This window comes from Vicia villosa, linkage group LG3, assembly GCF_029867415.1.
Source record: "Vicia villosa cultivar HV-30 ecotype Madison, WI linkage group LG3, Vvil1.0, whole genome shotgun sequence".
Lineage (NCBI taxonomy): Eukaryota > Viridiplantae > Streptophyta > Magnoliopsida > Fabales > Fabaceae > Vicia > Vicia villosa.
This window is the reverse complement of record NC_081182.1, coordinates 3,784,638-3,799,766: the sequence shown is the minus strand read 5'-3', so window position 1 is coordinate 3,799,766 and position 15,129 is coordinate 3,784,638. Positions and strand designations below refer to the sequence as shown.

General features: G+C 34.0%; 2 protein-coding genes across 2 annotated transcripts; one reads left to right on the top strand and one right to left on the bottom strand.

Moving 5' to 3' along the window:
• Nucleotides 1-2,817: 2,817 nt before the first annotated feature.
• Nucleotides 2,818-5,943, bottom strand: LOC131654774 (carotenoid cleavage dioxygenase 8 homolog B, chloroplastic-like). Its single transcript, XM_058924705.1, has 6 exons — nt 5,572-5,943; nt 4,156-4,899; nt 3,847-4,040; nt 3,559-3,748; nt 3,364-3,466; nt 2,818-3,275 (listed from the first exon to the last, which is right to left on the bottom strand). The coding sequence occupies exons 1-6, from the start codon at nt 5,869-5,871 to the stop codon at nt 3,130-3,132; spliced, it is 1,677 nt and encodes a 558-aa protein (XP_058780688.1). The 5' UTR covers nt 5,872-5,943; the 3' UTR covers nt 2,818-3,129.
• Nucleotides 5,944-7,686: 1,743 nt separating this feature from the next.
• LOC131657154 (uncharacterized) lies at nt 7,687-8,317 on the top strand. The gene is made up of 2 exons (XM_058926634.1): nt 7,687-8,039; nt 8,176-8,317. Exons 1-2 carry the CDS (start codon nt 7,687-7,689, stop codon nt 8,315-8,317), a joined length of 495 nt encoding a protein of 164 aa, XP_058782617.1.
• Nucleotides 8,318-15,129: the final 6,812 nt, after the last annotated feature.

Below are 15,129 nucleotides of genomic sequence, written 5' to 3'. Positions count from 1 at the left end.
TTTTAACGCCTTTGTTTATTGTGCCTGTTTCTTTGAAGTTTGTGTCCCTTTCTTCTTTTATAAAAGGAGGTCTCATGGACCTTTCTTTCTTCATTTTTACGCAGGAATGGGTGGCGCTAAGGGAAGAAAGGGTTCTTCAAAGAAGGAGGTGAAGGAGGTGAAGGAGGTGAAGGAGAAGAAGAAGGTTTTGACTGGTTCTGCTTCTCGTCCCCTGGGGGTCCATGGCTCGGACGTGCAGACTCAGTCTCCAGGCGTGATCAACGCTGATGGTTCTGATACTGAGTGGGATGAGGATTGGTATAATTATCTTCATTCGGAGGAGTTCGCTCGTCGGGAAGAATAACGTGTTTTTATTTTGTTTGATGTGTATTTTGTAACGCTCGTCGGGCAGAATAACGTGTTTTTGTTTTGTTTGACGTGTTTTGTTTTGTTTTGTTCTGATTTCGGATTGTATCGCACAGTGTTTTTGTATTGGATTTATCATCTTAGTTTTTGGATTGTTCTGATTTCAATATGTAGATTCTTGGATTTCATCGCCGCGAACACTATCCATCTTCTGGATTATAAACATAGAACTTTGACTTTCCCAGCGCACCCCTTTGTTTGATTTTTTTGTAATGACGTCCCCTGATCAGGTAAGAAATGTGGACACATGTGCCTACGTAAGCCTTCTAAGACGGTTACCTTCTAAGAAATGTGGTAACACTTTCCTACTTAAAAGCCTACGTAACAAAAATTGGGAAGCTCTACAGCCACGCCCTATTTAAAAGAATAAAAAACCTTTTGAAATTTCGAAGTTCCCTTTTCCTTCTCCCCACCACTCTCAGACGGTTAACTTCTAAAACACTTTCCTATTTAAAAGCTTCTCACCCATTTTTCTTTCAAAATATCCCAAATCATTTTCGATCCTAAGTCTTCTTCTTTGCTTTAACGTTTTCTATCTCTTGTTACTGCTTTCATCACAATGTCTCGCCGCGGTGGAGGAAATCATCCCGAAAATCGCCGGAGTCAACCATCTCCTGCACATTCTCAACAATCATCCATCAATGCTGCAGGATCAGGCCGTGGTGGTGGTGGCCGTGGCTCTCGCGGTGGACGTACCTCCAATCCTTCTTCCTCCGGACATCCACCTCCTCCGTCATATGCTCCGGCCCCGGTTACCTCTCCTCCGTCTGTTGTTGCAGCTCCGGTTGTTCGTCCATCTGTTTCAGCGCCGTTTGTTCCATCTGTCGCAGCGCCGGTTGCTTCCTTGAGTTCGGCTCTGATCTTCATCGAGAGCCTGACTGCCGAAGTTAAACAGAAGGCTACTCTAGAGTCGGCTCCGTCGTCTCAGAAGGAAAATTGGGAAGGAAAATTGGGAAGGAAAATTCAAGTTCGTGCTAATCATTTTCAGTTGCGAGTGGCTGATAAGGATCTACACCACTATGATGTAAGTATAGTTTGCTCATAAGTTTTTTGTTGTTGTTTATTATGTTGGTAAGTTACAATGTGGTATGGATTTCTAGAGGATCAGGACTTTCTAACCTGTTGCAGCGTCTCCTCCATCGTCTTCATCTGATTAAATAAAGCGAATCGTTCTTGTTTGTTATTTTTCTTCTGTCCAGACCTTTTTTCGGAAGTGCATTTCCGAATTCCTCCAAGGGGGGTGAGTTCGGAGATGAACTTCCGAAACACCACATTTTCTGAAAATGTAACTTTATTTCGGAGATGCATCTCCGAAATCAATATTTTATATTAAAAAAAACACGTTTTCGGAAGTTCATTTCCGAAAACACCTTTTTTTCAAAAAAAAGTACCTTTTCGGAAATGAACTTTCGAAACAAGGGGTAGTGTTGTAAATTCACCAGGGGTGAGCAAGAAGGTTAGGAGGTGGGTGGAGAAATTCTCTTGAATTTTCACTTAAAAGACATTGCTCCTCAGATTTCAAAGCAACTGCAATTGTAAAAGGACCTTCACTCACTACAGTACAAGAATCCAATTGAGCAGAAATACCCTTATTATTGAAATGATTTTCGTAATTGATTGTGAGAATCTCATTCCATAAACACCCTTGTGCATCTCCTTCATATATACCAAATTCATCATCACCATAATTTAGTTCAATATTCTTTGTTGCCCTTTCGACAATTTTGGACATTGCCTCTTTAATAGAAACTGTCTCCAACTTCTTTTGTTTAGGAATGATACTCTCAGGTTTGCAAGGTATATAGTTTTTCTACAATCTGTGTAAATTGGAAGCTTTTACCTGAGAAAAGAAATCAATGAAAGGAAATGAATTCCATAAACTTGATGATTTTATTGTCTCTGTTTGATACATTGTTTGATCTATTATGAATGGTGGACATAGAACGAAAATTGGGTTATCCGAAAGTTTTCCGCCCCTAACCCGTTCTTCTCTCCCGTCTCTTCGCTAATTCCTGTTTTTGTTGGCGTTGTTTACCTGATTTGCTAAATTCTCCATCTGTTCAGTCAAAACAGTTAAAGTCGTGGTAAAAACCGCAATAATTCCCTTAAGATCTGCTCTGGTCGCCGATTGATCCGCCATGCTTGTCAAGTTACAAAAAGAATAGGAAAAATCTGCTCTGATACCAACTGACATAGTCGGAAACTCCAAAGGAATAGCAAGCTCTAAACCTAGAATAAAAACACATGGTGATTGCAAGCACAAAATTTGTCAGATAAGCTGGAATCCACCAGAAAAAGATAACTTTAAATTTTATTATAATGAAATATAATCCTTATGGCCACATTATAATGAAATATAATCCTTATGGCCAAACCAAAGGTCTTTAAATACAGAAAATAAAGAAACCCTAAAGGATCTTATGGGCCTTTAATCCAAAACATAATTAAATAAATAAAACAGAAATTGCTCAAATGGTAGAAAATAGTAAAATGATGTTTTCAAACTTGAAACGAACTTGAATGGTTTTAAAAGCCCATAAATCACAGCATAGCAGTATGTGGACTCGTGAGCCGATTCTCTTTCCGAAAAGGTACAATACGAGTCATTCTAACATCAGACGCCAAACTTGCACAAATTTTGCTGAACCGTTTCGACACGCGGCTTCCCTTTTGATACGCACAACCAACCCTCCTACATCATAATGATAGTTTTTAGTCACATTTTTACTGTTTTGGAACCCAACATCCATGCAACCCATATGGAAGACCATAAGGGAACTTAGCCCTAGCAACCTCTTCAAAAGTGGAACCATCTAACACCAATGCATATCCTTCTCCATTTTTCTCACTGATTATGGAGATTACCACACCTGTCATACAAGGGTTAAAAAGTTCAGAAAAATGAGGGGATGATCTTGCAGAAACATGAATTGATGAACTAATTATAAGAGTTCTTACCATCATCTTCTTCTGTTGCTCCTGGTCGAGGCACAAATAATGGTTCTGAGGGTACAACTCCTTCTTCGTACCAGTTCTTAGCCCTTTTCAATTCTAGATCAATCTAGATATTGCATGTTAAAGCACATTCAATTAAATATTTGTAGGGTTAAATTAAACAGAAATTAAGAATGGTGAGATATAATGCAAAATAACCTTGGTGAGGGTGTTGGGGAAGTTACAAGGGCGTTGTGCTCCACAAGCATAGGTATATTTGTATTTCATCCCTAAATAATTAGGGTTTATGCTGCACATATCAATGCCTCTCCCATGTTCATTTGGGTCTAATGCTGCTTCTAATGTTCCATATGGACTTCCATCTAGTGGTATTCTGAACCTACCAACCCTGTTATTTCAATAAACATTGATTATAGATCAATTTCATTAAATTTACTATCTGCATTCAATTATGACCTTGCAGGAAGGCATACGATAAATACGTACCTAGAATCTGGTAGAACATCTTTGCCATCAAATGAGCGAAGATTCTGTAATCTAAGCTTGTCAAGAATGTCAGTGTTTGAATTCTGCTCACAACAATCAACAATGATAGCAGTAACCCTCCCATCTTCATCTTCCTCTTCATATGCATTTATGAAATGGAATGTAACAAATAAAGGCACTTCCACACTTGCCACCTTCAGAATCACATATCAAAATTAACAAGTAATAACAAAACTGATAAGTGAAACATTAATACAACTCATCCTATTATAACATGTGAACAATGAAATGTAATTAATATTTACTTACAATCTTTCCACTATTCTTGCACATTACATGCATAAAAGCTTTGGATTCGGGATCCCACTGAAATATGTATAATGGAGTTGGTTCAGCCCTGAGCAAATTCTGAGCACAATACCTCAATGGCATTTCAGGCACAATAGCATAGTGTTGAGTAACCGGAAAGGAGTGAACCCAACCGGGTAAAGATCCGCCTCGACAATCGACCCGACCAATAACATTTCTCTCATTAGAGCCAGCTTCCATCCTCACCACCAAGTATCCTGATTTCACAAGGTTAGGGATTAATGTTAAAAACTCCTTATCTGTCACAATGGGGTGTGGAGAGTGAATGAGTCCCCCCAATGAATCACTATACTCAAATTTTCCAATTGTCTCCAATGTCTCAGGGTCTATCACTATAGACCCTTTTTGTGTCTCCGTTAGACAAACCACCCTCCCATCGCCGAGCTTCACCACACCAGTGTTGGCATTGTCTGTAAGCGAGGAACCAGAGAAAAGACTTGCTAGCTCCACTATGTAAGCTAAGAAATTTTCAGCCTTAGGTACTTCAGAAAATTCACGGTAACATATCTTCTGATTTTTCTTTGCTTCTTGATAAGCTTGAGATTCGATTTGGCGATGACCAGCCGTCAACCGCCCATTCTCAAAGTGAAGTCCAACCAAGGTGGCATAACCATCAAAGAGATGCCTGAAATTGTAGTCTCCTATGTTCCACATGCCTGGACCATTTCTTATGTACGTTCCTTTCTGCATGTGTATAACGATAACCATTTTTATTTTTATGTGTATTTTATTCGTATATAATTGATTTTTCAAGCCAACAACACGATACCATTTGTGTATTATAGTGTTACGAATCAATGAATGTTCAAAGATGCTTTTTTATCTGGTCAAATGTTCAAAGATGCTTTGATATTTACATAGTATAAGTTCAATTATTCATTTTAATTAATTTGATATTAAGTTCTTGATTCCAGTAATATATAGTACTCTGCTAGGTTTCATTAACTAACACTATTATTACTCGACAAACACAAACCAATGTAGAATCAGCATCTTTTTTATTTTTAATAATTTATATGGAGGTTTTGAGACCAGAATATTTATGTTGTTCTCCACTTTGTCTATGTTTTAAATATTTAGCTCTATCAAATATTACTACTTACTTTAGTGATATTATTTAAAAATAAATAAATTAAATTTCAATAGCTATTTTATTTTTATGAACTCAAAATATACTTATTTTTATAAGATGAAGAAGAATAGTTGTATTTTAACTAAACTAATTAACTGTTTTTTTTAATAATTTAATTAATTAATTTTTAATAAATATAAAATTAGTTACTTTTGTTTATATTCAATAAATTGATATTTTTATTTTATAAATATATCAATGTTAGAGAAAAAAAAATCACTTACCAGCCAAAGTGGAACATGTCCTTGAATCTGAAGTTCTCCTTCCCATCTTTCTTGGGGGACACTAGTCCATGCAGCATGGTGTTGGCCACCGGCTGTTCCCGGAGGGTTCTCCTGCGGTGGAGGTGGAGTAATCACACCCGACGGGCTCGTAGCATTTGCGATGGTCAAATGATCGTGACGATTGCGTCGGCCTTTATAAATGCCCTTGTTTCTAAATATAGACTTGTCCCTACAAGAGTTACCAGGCATATCACAAACAGTGGAGTTTCTCATTATAGTTGGTGAGACTATGAAAGCCATGGAAATGGAGTTACTATTGAGTGAAGAAACAGGAGGATAGATGTATTGAATATGAGTTTTGTGAGTGAGGAGTATGAGTATGAATGAGATGCAAAAAACTATGTACGCGTTGCTTTGTGGGAATCTTAAATTGGTGTTCCACTACGAGACACCGTTTGTGTTTTTTATTGAGTCATTAGTATCCATATATACCTTAAATTATAATATTTCAAATATTTAAATAATTACTTTTAGGATATGTTTGGTTTGGAAGAGAAATTGTGAAGAGAGAAGTAGGTAAGAGAGAGTGTGAAAAGAGAGAAAGTAGTGAGAAATGGAGTTGATTTAATATATTGTTTGGTAGAAGAGAAAGATAAGAGAAATAGAAGAGATAGAGTAATATGATTATTTTTAAGGGGACAACTTCTCTACCCATCACAAAAAGTTGGGTAGTGTACCTCCAACCAATCACATGATTCCATCTCATTTAAGACATTTAATTATTTACTAAAATACTACAAATGTTTGTTGTTTTCAAAGCATTTTACAAAGGAGGTAACCTTACCCAACTTTTTGAGTTGGGTAGATAAGAATTCACCTATTTTTAAATGACAAAACTATCCTTGAACAAAATAAAAAAATAAAAAATAAACATAATATTATATTATAGGAGCACTATTTGGAGGATATAATTGGAATACTGTAAATATTGTGCATCTCTCGTCTATTTCTTCTCATGTATGAGAAGACTCTAAAAACAGTGGGGTCCACATGTTTTATTTCTCTCTTTTCTCAATCTCTTCACAACCAAACAAGAGAAGTATGAATCTTCTCTTCTATCTCTCTCTCTTCAACCTCTCTCTCTTCTATTTCACCTCTACCAAGCACACCATTAAGCAAAAATGACACTAATATAGTAAGAGTATATTGTAAATTGTAATTTGTAATTAGACATAGTAGAGTTGCTTATATAAGAATATAAACAGTTAACTAGTACTAAGTGTTGAGAAAATTACTAATTCAAGTGGTGATATCATGTTACGTCAGGACTGTAATCAGTTACCATCTAAGTCAGCAGTTTCTCATAACAGATTACTACTTTTGTATAATCGGTTATTACTTAAGTCAGTAATTTTTCATAATCAGTTATCAGAAGTGTGTATCCGCTTACCACCTCGAAATATTTGTTTTTTATTAAGTTTATTAAGTTGGTTAGCTATTATTTCATGTAGTATTGTATAAATACTCCATTGAGTTGATCAATGACACACATAACCACTTTTTCTCCTCATTCTCTCAAACTCTCTCTTTCTCCAGTACTCTATATATTATTGTTCATTATTTTTCACTTAGTGATTCTAGTCCCAACATTTGACATCACGGGCCATTTTTTTTCAAACACTAAGTGTGTTAAAATGATTTCCATTTCAAATGAACGAATCTCTGCAAATCTCCCAACTTTCGATGAGAAGAATTATGAGAAATGGTGCAAATAGATGAAGGCGTTGTTTCGTGATCAAGACGTTCTTGAAGTGATCCATAATGATGTTAATCTATCTGTAGAAGGTGGAATGGCTCCACAAAGGACCGTGTATAAGGAAGAGAAGACAAAAACTTCAAAGCTTTGCATCTGATTCATCAGTGTGATGATGCTGATAATTTTGAGAAGGTTGGTTATTGCACTTCATTAAAGGATGCTTGGGAAATTTTGGAGAAAAGCTATGTAGAAGCTAATAAAGCAAATGTGGTGAGGTTAAAACTCACAAGAGGTAGCTGGAATTTATTCAAATGAAAGAGAAGGAAACTATTAGTGATTTTACTAGAAGAATCATAAGAATGGCGAATCAAGTGAAGGCTTGTGGAGAGACAATCATTGAGCAGTACATGGTTGGTAAAATCTTGAAATCTTTAATATCAAGATTCGATAACATAATGGTTGCAATTGAAGAGTCCAAGGATCCTTCAACCATAAGCAAAGAAAAAATACAAAGTTCTCTTGAGGCTCATGAGCAAATAATGGAGGAAAGGAATGTTGACAAGGCAAAGGATGAGATTGCTTTGTACGCCCGTTTTGTTGGAAGAGACAATAAGGTGAAAGGAAAGTGGTCCATGAATAGAGGTCGAGGAAACTATCAAAACAATGGTGGAAAGGACTCCCAAATTTCCAACAAATTCAATATTCCAAAATGGTGAAAACAACTACAACGGAGGTGGTAGATAAAACAATTACAAAGGTGGCAACAATAGATGAAGAAGAGGAAAGAAGAAAGTTAATAAGAGCAATGTTCAATGCTATAATTGCCAAAAGTTTGGACATTTTTCTAGTAATGCCAACAAGAAAGATTCACAAGAAGCTGAAGTAAAGTTTGCAGGGCAAGAGGATGATGATAAGAGCATGCCGTTGATGGTGATCACTGAAGCAGAAGACAAGACAGAATGGAGTGATCATGATTGTCAAACTCGCTAAACTCGTATGAATTTAGGAGTCTAGGAAGCAAAAACAAGCAGACTCACGCATATAATCATGTTTTAATAGACTCGAGTAGACTCGCACAAAGTCGTATAGATTTACGAGTCTATAGCGAGTTTATGAGTCTATAATTTTTTCTAATTTTTTTCTAAAAACCCAAAAAAGGCCCAAATTTTCGAAATAAAATTTTGATTTTTTTAATCTTATTTTATTGCTTGTACGAGAATTAGAAATGCGTATATCCTAGTCTCTTCTTTCAACAACATTTTTTTCTCTCTTCGTTGACAATGTGGTCACATTTGACAGTCTCTTGTTGTGTTCGAGTTTGTTGCCATAAATCAATCTTTTGTCGTGTAAGTGTGCTTATCTTGTATGTGTTCTCTTGGGTAAAGGTGATGTGCCATTTTGTTTCCTGCAGGTCCACTGATAGCTAATATTCATGTATCAATTTGCTCCACCAAATACAATCTCTATATAGAGATATCTTGTCAAATTGGAGGCACTGTCTGTGAGTTTTAAATGGATTTCATATGACATTTGTAGGTGTCAACACATATATAAGTTCACATATAATGTAACTTGAGCAACTGTGCCCTAACAATACATAATGTACTATAGGATGAGTAAAGGTTTTAATATTCCTTTTTGGGAAGCTATTTGGTTGGAGGAGTCTAGCTTGAGAGAGGATTTTATGGATCTTTACTCGTTGTCTTGTTTGTAAAAAGTATCGGTGGCCGGTATGGGGTGATGACGTGATGGAGTGTGATGTTGGGGCGATTTTAGTATCAAAGATGTTTTGTTGTCTTCGAATATTCGGTCGAGGCTTTCTTTGCTCATTTTAAAGTTAGGGGGCGTGCGATCACGATAAGGGTTTTTGGTTTGTGAAACCGGCCGACGTTTTTTTGGTTTCTTCTTGTTATGACTTTTATGCAAGATTTCACATTCCTTTCGGTCCCTATAATAGGAATGATGTGGCGTTGGGAAAGATTTAGAATTTTGAGGTTCCTTTTAAGATCAAGGCTTTTGGTTGGAGAATTTTTATGAATAGAAGTATTGTTTTTCCTTTAAACTCTTTAAATTGTGTTTTTTTGTGATATAGATCTTGAGATTAGAGAGCATTCTTTTTTTAATTGTAAAGTGATGAAGATTATTTGGAACGAAATCTCTATTTGGATTGGCAAACCGGTCGATATAGCAGAGGAGTGCTTATCGAGTTTTATGGATTTGTGCTTATTTTCTAAAGAAAAGAAAGTTAGGGAGGGAAAATTGGGAGTTGTTTGGCTTGCAAATTCGTGGTTTATTTGGTTATTACGAAAGAGGAGTTGCTTTCGGAATGATGGTTGAAATGTCGATAATACAGTATGGTTGACGTCGACCATATCTAGACTACTTATTTGTAGTGTACTTATAATCTAAATTCACACATCCAACCATTTACCATATAAGTATAAAATAGATAAAACTAAACCCACTTCGATAACATTTTTTCCCTTAAAATATCAACTTTAACGCTCCACAATTTGTTATATTTAAAATAAAATATTGTTACATAAATAAGTGTCTATAAAAATGGAATGCTTAACACATTTTATTTATCTCGTAGTACCATAGTCTATAAACATTATGAACCATGTATAAGGTGAGAAGGGAACTATCTTTGATTGCTTTCTGATAATGCTCCCTGATCTGGTGATCAGGCTATCAGTCCAAATGACGAATTTGGAAATTCTCACGACTATGATGAATAATTTAACCGCCTCGCCCACTATATTGTGCCGCAAAATATATCTTTAGACAAAATGTATATTTAGATATATTCTGATATATCCATGAGTTTAAAAACTCTTGTCGACCATAAGGATAGTTGGTTGTGGCATTTGAGGTTTGGACATTTGAACTTTCGATCACTCAATCAACTAATTACTCAAGATATAGTTACTGGTATTCCAAGTCTTGAGATGCCAGACAAATTCTATGAAGGTTGTTTAGTCGGAAAGCAATCCAAAAACTCTTTTGCTTCGACTATGCCAATGAGATCATCATGCATACTCAAAGTGGTGCACTCAGATGTATGTGGTCCATTCGAAGAACATACCCTTGGTATAAACATATATTTTGTTTTGTTTATTGATGAGTTTAGTCGAAAGCTGTGGCTTTATGTGATAAAGAGAAAAGACAAAGTATTTGAAATCTTTAAGAGATTAAAGATACTTGTCGAAAACCAGAGTGAGAAGAAGATCAAAGTTCTGCGAATAGATAGAAGTGGCGAATACACATCCAAGATGTTCGAAGAATTCTGTGTCGAACATGGTGTTGATCATGAGGTAACTTCTCCTTATACTCCTCAACATAATGGAATTGCCGAAAGAAGGAACAAAATCATATTGGATATGGAGAGATGCATGTTGAAGTAGAAGAATCTGCCAAAGTCCTTATGGGGTGAGGCTGTTTCGAATGCAGTTTATATCCTGAATAGGTGCCCTACCAAGAAGTTGAAGAATAAGGTTCCTGAAGAAGTGTGGAGTGGAAAACGACCATCAGTGAGTCATCTGAAGGTGTTTGGCTCTATGTGTTTCAAGCATGTTTCTGATGCAAGAAGAAGGAAGCTGGATGACAAGAGTGAACCTATGATTCTGGTAGGATATCATCAGACTAGTGTATACCGGCTATTCAATCTAGTGAATACGAAGATTATGTTGAGTCGAGATATTGTGGTTGATGAAAATTCTTCTTGGGATTGGAATTCAAGTAATTCAATCAACAAGCCATTAATGAGCTCTAACTTTGAAGAAGAAAATGTTGAAGTCGAAGTTGATGAAATTGTCGAAACTTTGGTCGAAGTCGAAGCAATTGCCAACATTCCTGACACAATCGAAGTCGAAGAAAGTGTGGCTGATACAAACCAGAGACCTCAAAGAACTAGAACTCTTTTAGCAAGACTTCAAAACTATGAAGTGGCCGGCGATGATGAAGTCACACCAAATGAAGAATTAGTTCATTTTTCTTTACTTGCAGGTGTTGAACCAACCAACTATAACGAGGATTTAAAGATTCAACAATGGAAATTAGCTATGGTCGAAGAGTTACGGGAAATCGAAAGAAACAACACATGAGAGTTAGTCGAATTGCCAGCACATAAAAAAGCTATCGACATAAAGTGGGTGTTCAAACTGAAACACAATGCTGATGGGTTGATAGCAAGACATAAAGCAAGATTAGTAGCTCACAAATTTCTTCAAAGAGCAGGGCTTGACTACTTTGAAGTATTTGCTCTAGTGGCAAGATTGGAGGTTGTTCGAGTAGTGGTAGAATTGGCATGCAACCAAGGCTAGTCGATATTTCACTTAGACGTGAAGTCAGCATTTCTGAATTGTCCTTTAGACGAAGAGGTCTATCTCACCCAACCTCCAGGGTTTGTGATTCAGAAGGAAGCGAGTAAAGTATATAAGTTTAACAAAGCGCTCTATGGCCTCAAGCAGGCACCTAAGGCATGGAACAAGAGGATCGACTCATACTTAGTCGAATTCGGATTTGTAAAATGCAAATCTGAGTATGGTGTCTATGTTCAGGTTGTGGCACAAAATATAACAATCATCTGCTTATATGTTGACGACTTGCTGGTAATTGGAAATAGCTTAGAGAACTTGTCGAAGTTCAAAGAGCTGATGATGAAGGAATTTGAAATGTCGGATCTGGAAAAATTGTCTTATTTCCTAGGCATGGAATTTTAAATATCTAAGCAAGGTATGGTGCTGCATCAAAGGAAGTATGTCAAAGAGATACTTAAGAGATTCATAATGGATGATTCGAATCCTGCATCCTGACCTGTCGAAACAAACTTGAAGTTGGAGAAGCATGGAGAGGAAGAAAAAGTCGATGTAACTTTGTTCAAATAAATTATCAGATCTCTGCGATATGTGTGCAACAGTCGACCTGATATAGGTTTTGCAGTCGGATAAGTGAGCAGATACATGAGTGAACCAAGAGTGTCACATATGAAGGCTGCAAGAAGAATTCTAAGATACCTAAAATGATTGATAGACTATGGAATTCTATTTTGATGAGACTCTAAAGGCGAAAAAACAAAAATTACTTGCTTTTCAAATGCTAATTGGTGTGGAGATAAGGAAGATCGAAAAAGCACAACAAGATATTTCTTTCAAGTATTTGGTGCCCCAATTTTATGGTGTTCGAAGAAACAACCTGTGGTGGCATTATCATCGTGTCAAGCTGAATAAATAGCAGGATCTTATGCTGCATGCCAAACAATCTGAATCAGATCAGTACTTGAAGAAATGGAGGTCGAAGTGAAGAAACCTCTTGTTGCAAATCGACAACAAGTCATCCATAAATCTGGCGAAGATTCTAGTTATGCATGGAAGGAGTAAGCATATCAAAGCTAGATTTCACTTTTTGAGGGAAAAGGTAAATCAAGGTGAACTTGAAGTTAGGCATTGCTCGAGTGAAGCATAACTGGCCAACATTTTCACAAGAGGATTGAAGATTGACAGATTCCTAATTTTGAGAAAGAAATTAGAAATAATTCAAATTTATTATTTTTAGAGTTGTTCGACAACTTGGATTATAAGGAATATGTTGAGATATTACTGAAATTTGTTAAGATATTATTGAAATTGATATTATTAACATAATATCAAATTAAATTTCAATAATATCTCAAAAAATTACCCCTATCTTTAAACAAAATCTATTTAAAATTTTAATTTATTATAAAATAAATTGTTATAAAAAATACATGACAAATAAAAATGCAAATAAAAAATTCTGAAAAAAAGTAAAGTTTAAAAACTTTTACAAAGTTAAAAGAAAAGAAAATTAAATAAAATGGCAATGTACACTCTAAAATTATACCATTGAATATAATTATAATCTATGCATTTTCTCACTATCTTTCCTCCAAGTCTTTTCATTTTTACGTTAGTATGTTTTTTTTACGAAATTGTTTTTCCTTCACCATCATATTTTTCATTAAATACTACTACCTCCGGTCCCATTTATAAAAAAAGATTCTCTTTCTAGATACATTGAATAAATAATGTATCTGGAGTGGAGAGAGAAAAATAATACTCATTATACACTTTAAATTAATAAGAAAAATAATACTCTTAGAGTAAGAATATCCCTCCTCATTAAAAAAAGTAAAACACTTTAAATTAAAAAGATATTAAATCATTTAGATTCTTTAATTTTCAAGCATGGAAATTTTGGGTTTTAATGATGGATGCATTGTTACCCTCAAGATTAATTGTTTAAATGTGAATTATATAAAAACCCGTGCTTTGCACGGGTTTGATTAGAATAATTACCTGAAATTTTATTTAAAAAAATATACTCTTGCTAATATAATTACATATCATCTTATAATTGAATGTATTTTAAAATTATATTTAATATAAAAAATTGTTTAATAATATGCGAATTTTTACTAATTTATATTATAATTTTATTTTATTATTTTAGTTTTTTAAATTTAAAAGATATATCATATTTACGTGAATAATTTTATCATTTGTGTCTATTGTTTTTAATTAATCATAAAATTCATAATACATATAAACGTATATTAATGTATACTTTAATTATTTAATTAGTGTTTAGTCTATAATTTAACAAACCTAAGAAATACCTAAAATTATCAAAGTCAAGTCCAAATAAATTCAAATAATATAATTTTTAGATAGTTAAAAAAAATCATACAAACATTGTCATATAAGATCAAACCTTCATATAATAATAAAATAATAATTATAATTGACCTTAAATTTTCAGTAACTCGTCTAATAGTGGCAAACCTTCGATTTATTAATGGTCAAAATATTACCATACCCAAAAAAGAAAATAATGATAAAAGAAAAGAAAAAAACTATCATAAACATATTTTAAACAATTTATTTGTAAGTCCTTTATTTTTTACGTACTTCATAAAAAATATCATACGTATATTTAATTTTCTTGCAAATAAAATTTATTTGTATTGTAATGTTGAATTTTTGTACTATTCAATTTGTTTCTTGACATTCTTCCAATAATGAAATCCAAAATGAAATAAACAAAAAAAATTGGCTTATTTTTTAATCTTAAATTTGTAAAATACATATTAAGATATGTATTTTTCAATTTTGTTTATATTTATTGCAAAATCAACCACTAATGTATAACTATGTGTTCAAAAGGTGTTATAGTAATAAAAATATATGATCATTAATTTTATTGAAATTGAAAGGTTGAAAAGAATTTTAAAAATAGTTTTATGTCATTGTTGAAACTAAAGCGATAAGAATGATTATTAAATAAATCAATGATATAAAATAAAAAGAATGTGACATTTAATTCTGATGTGTGATATTTAATTATTGTAAATAAATTGATTGATATTTTCTTTTAATAATAATAATAATAATAAAAATAATGTTAATAAGAAAAAATTAATATAATTCATCATCTCATTTTAAATGGATGTGTGAAGGGAGCGTGAGAGAGGGCTCCAAATGACACGTCAATCAATAATAATAATAATAATAATAATAATAATAATAATAATAATAACAATAATTTGTAGAATTTTACAAATTATAGTTACCGTGCATATATACCTGCTCAGAGAGAAATTAAACACAAATAACTCCGTTTGTAACGGGTTCTTTTTAAACATTAAACCAATAACTCCTAAATAATTTATTACAATACAATATAATAGACATAGCAGAGTAATTTGAGTCATTATCCTGTAAAATAAGTTAAATATTATTTCAAAAATACGTTATAAATAAGAAAGTGAATTAAAAATT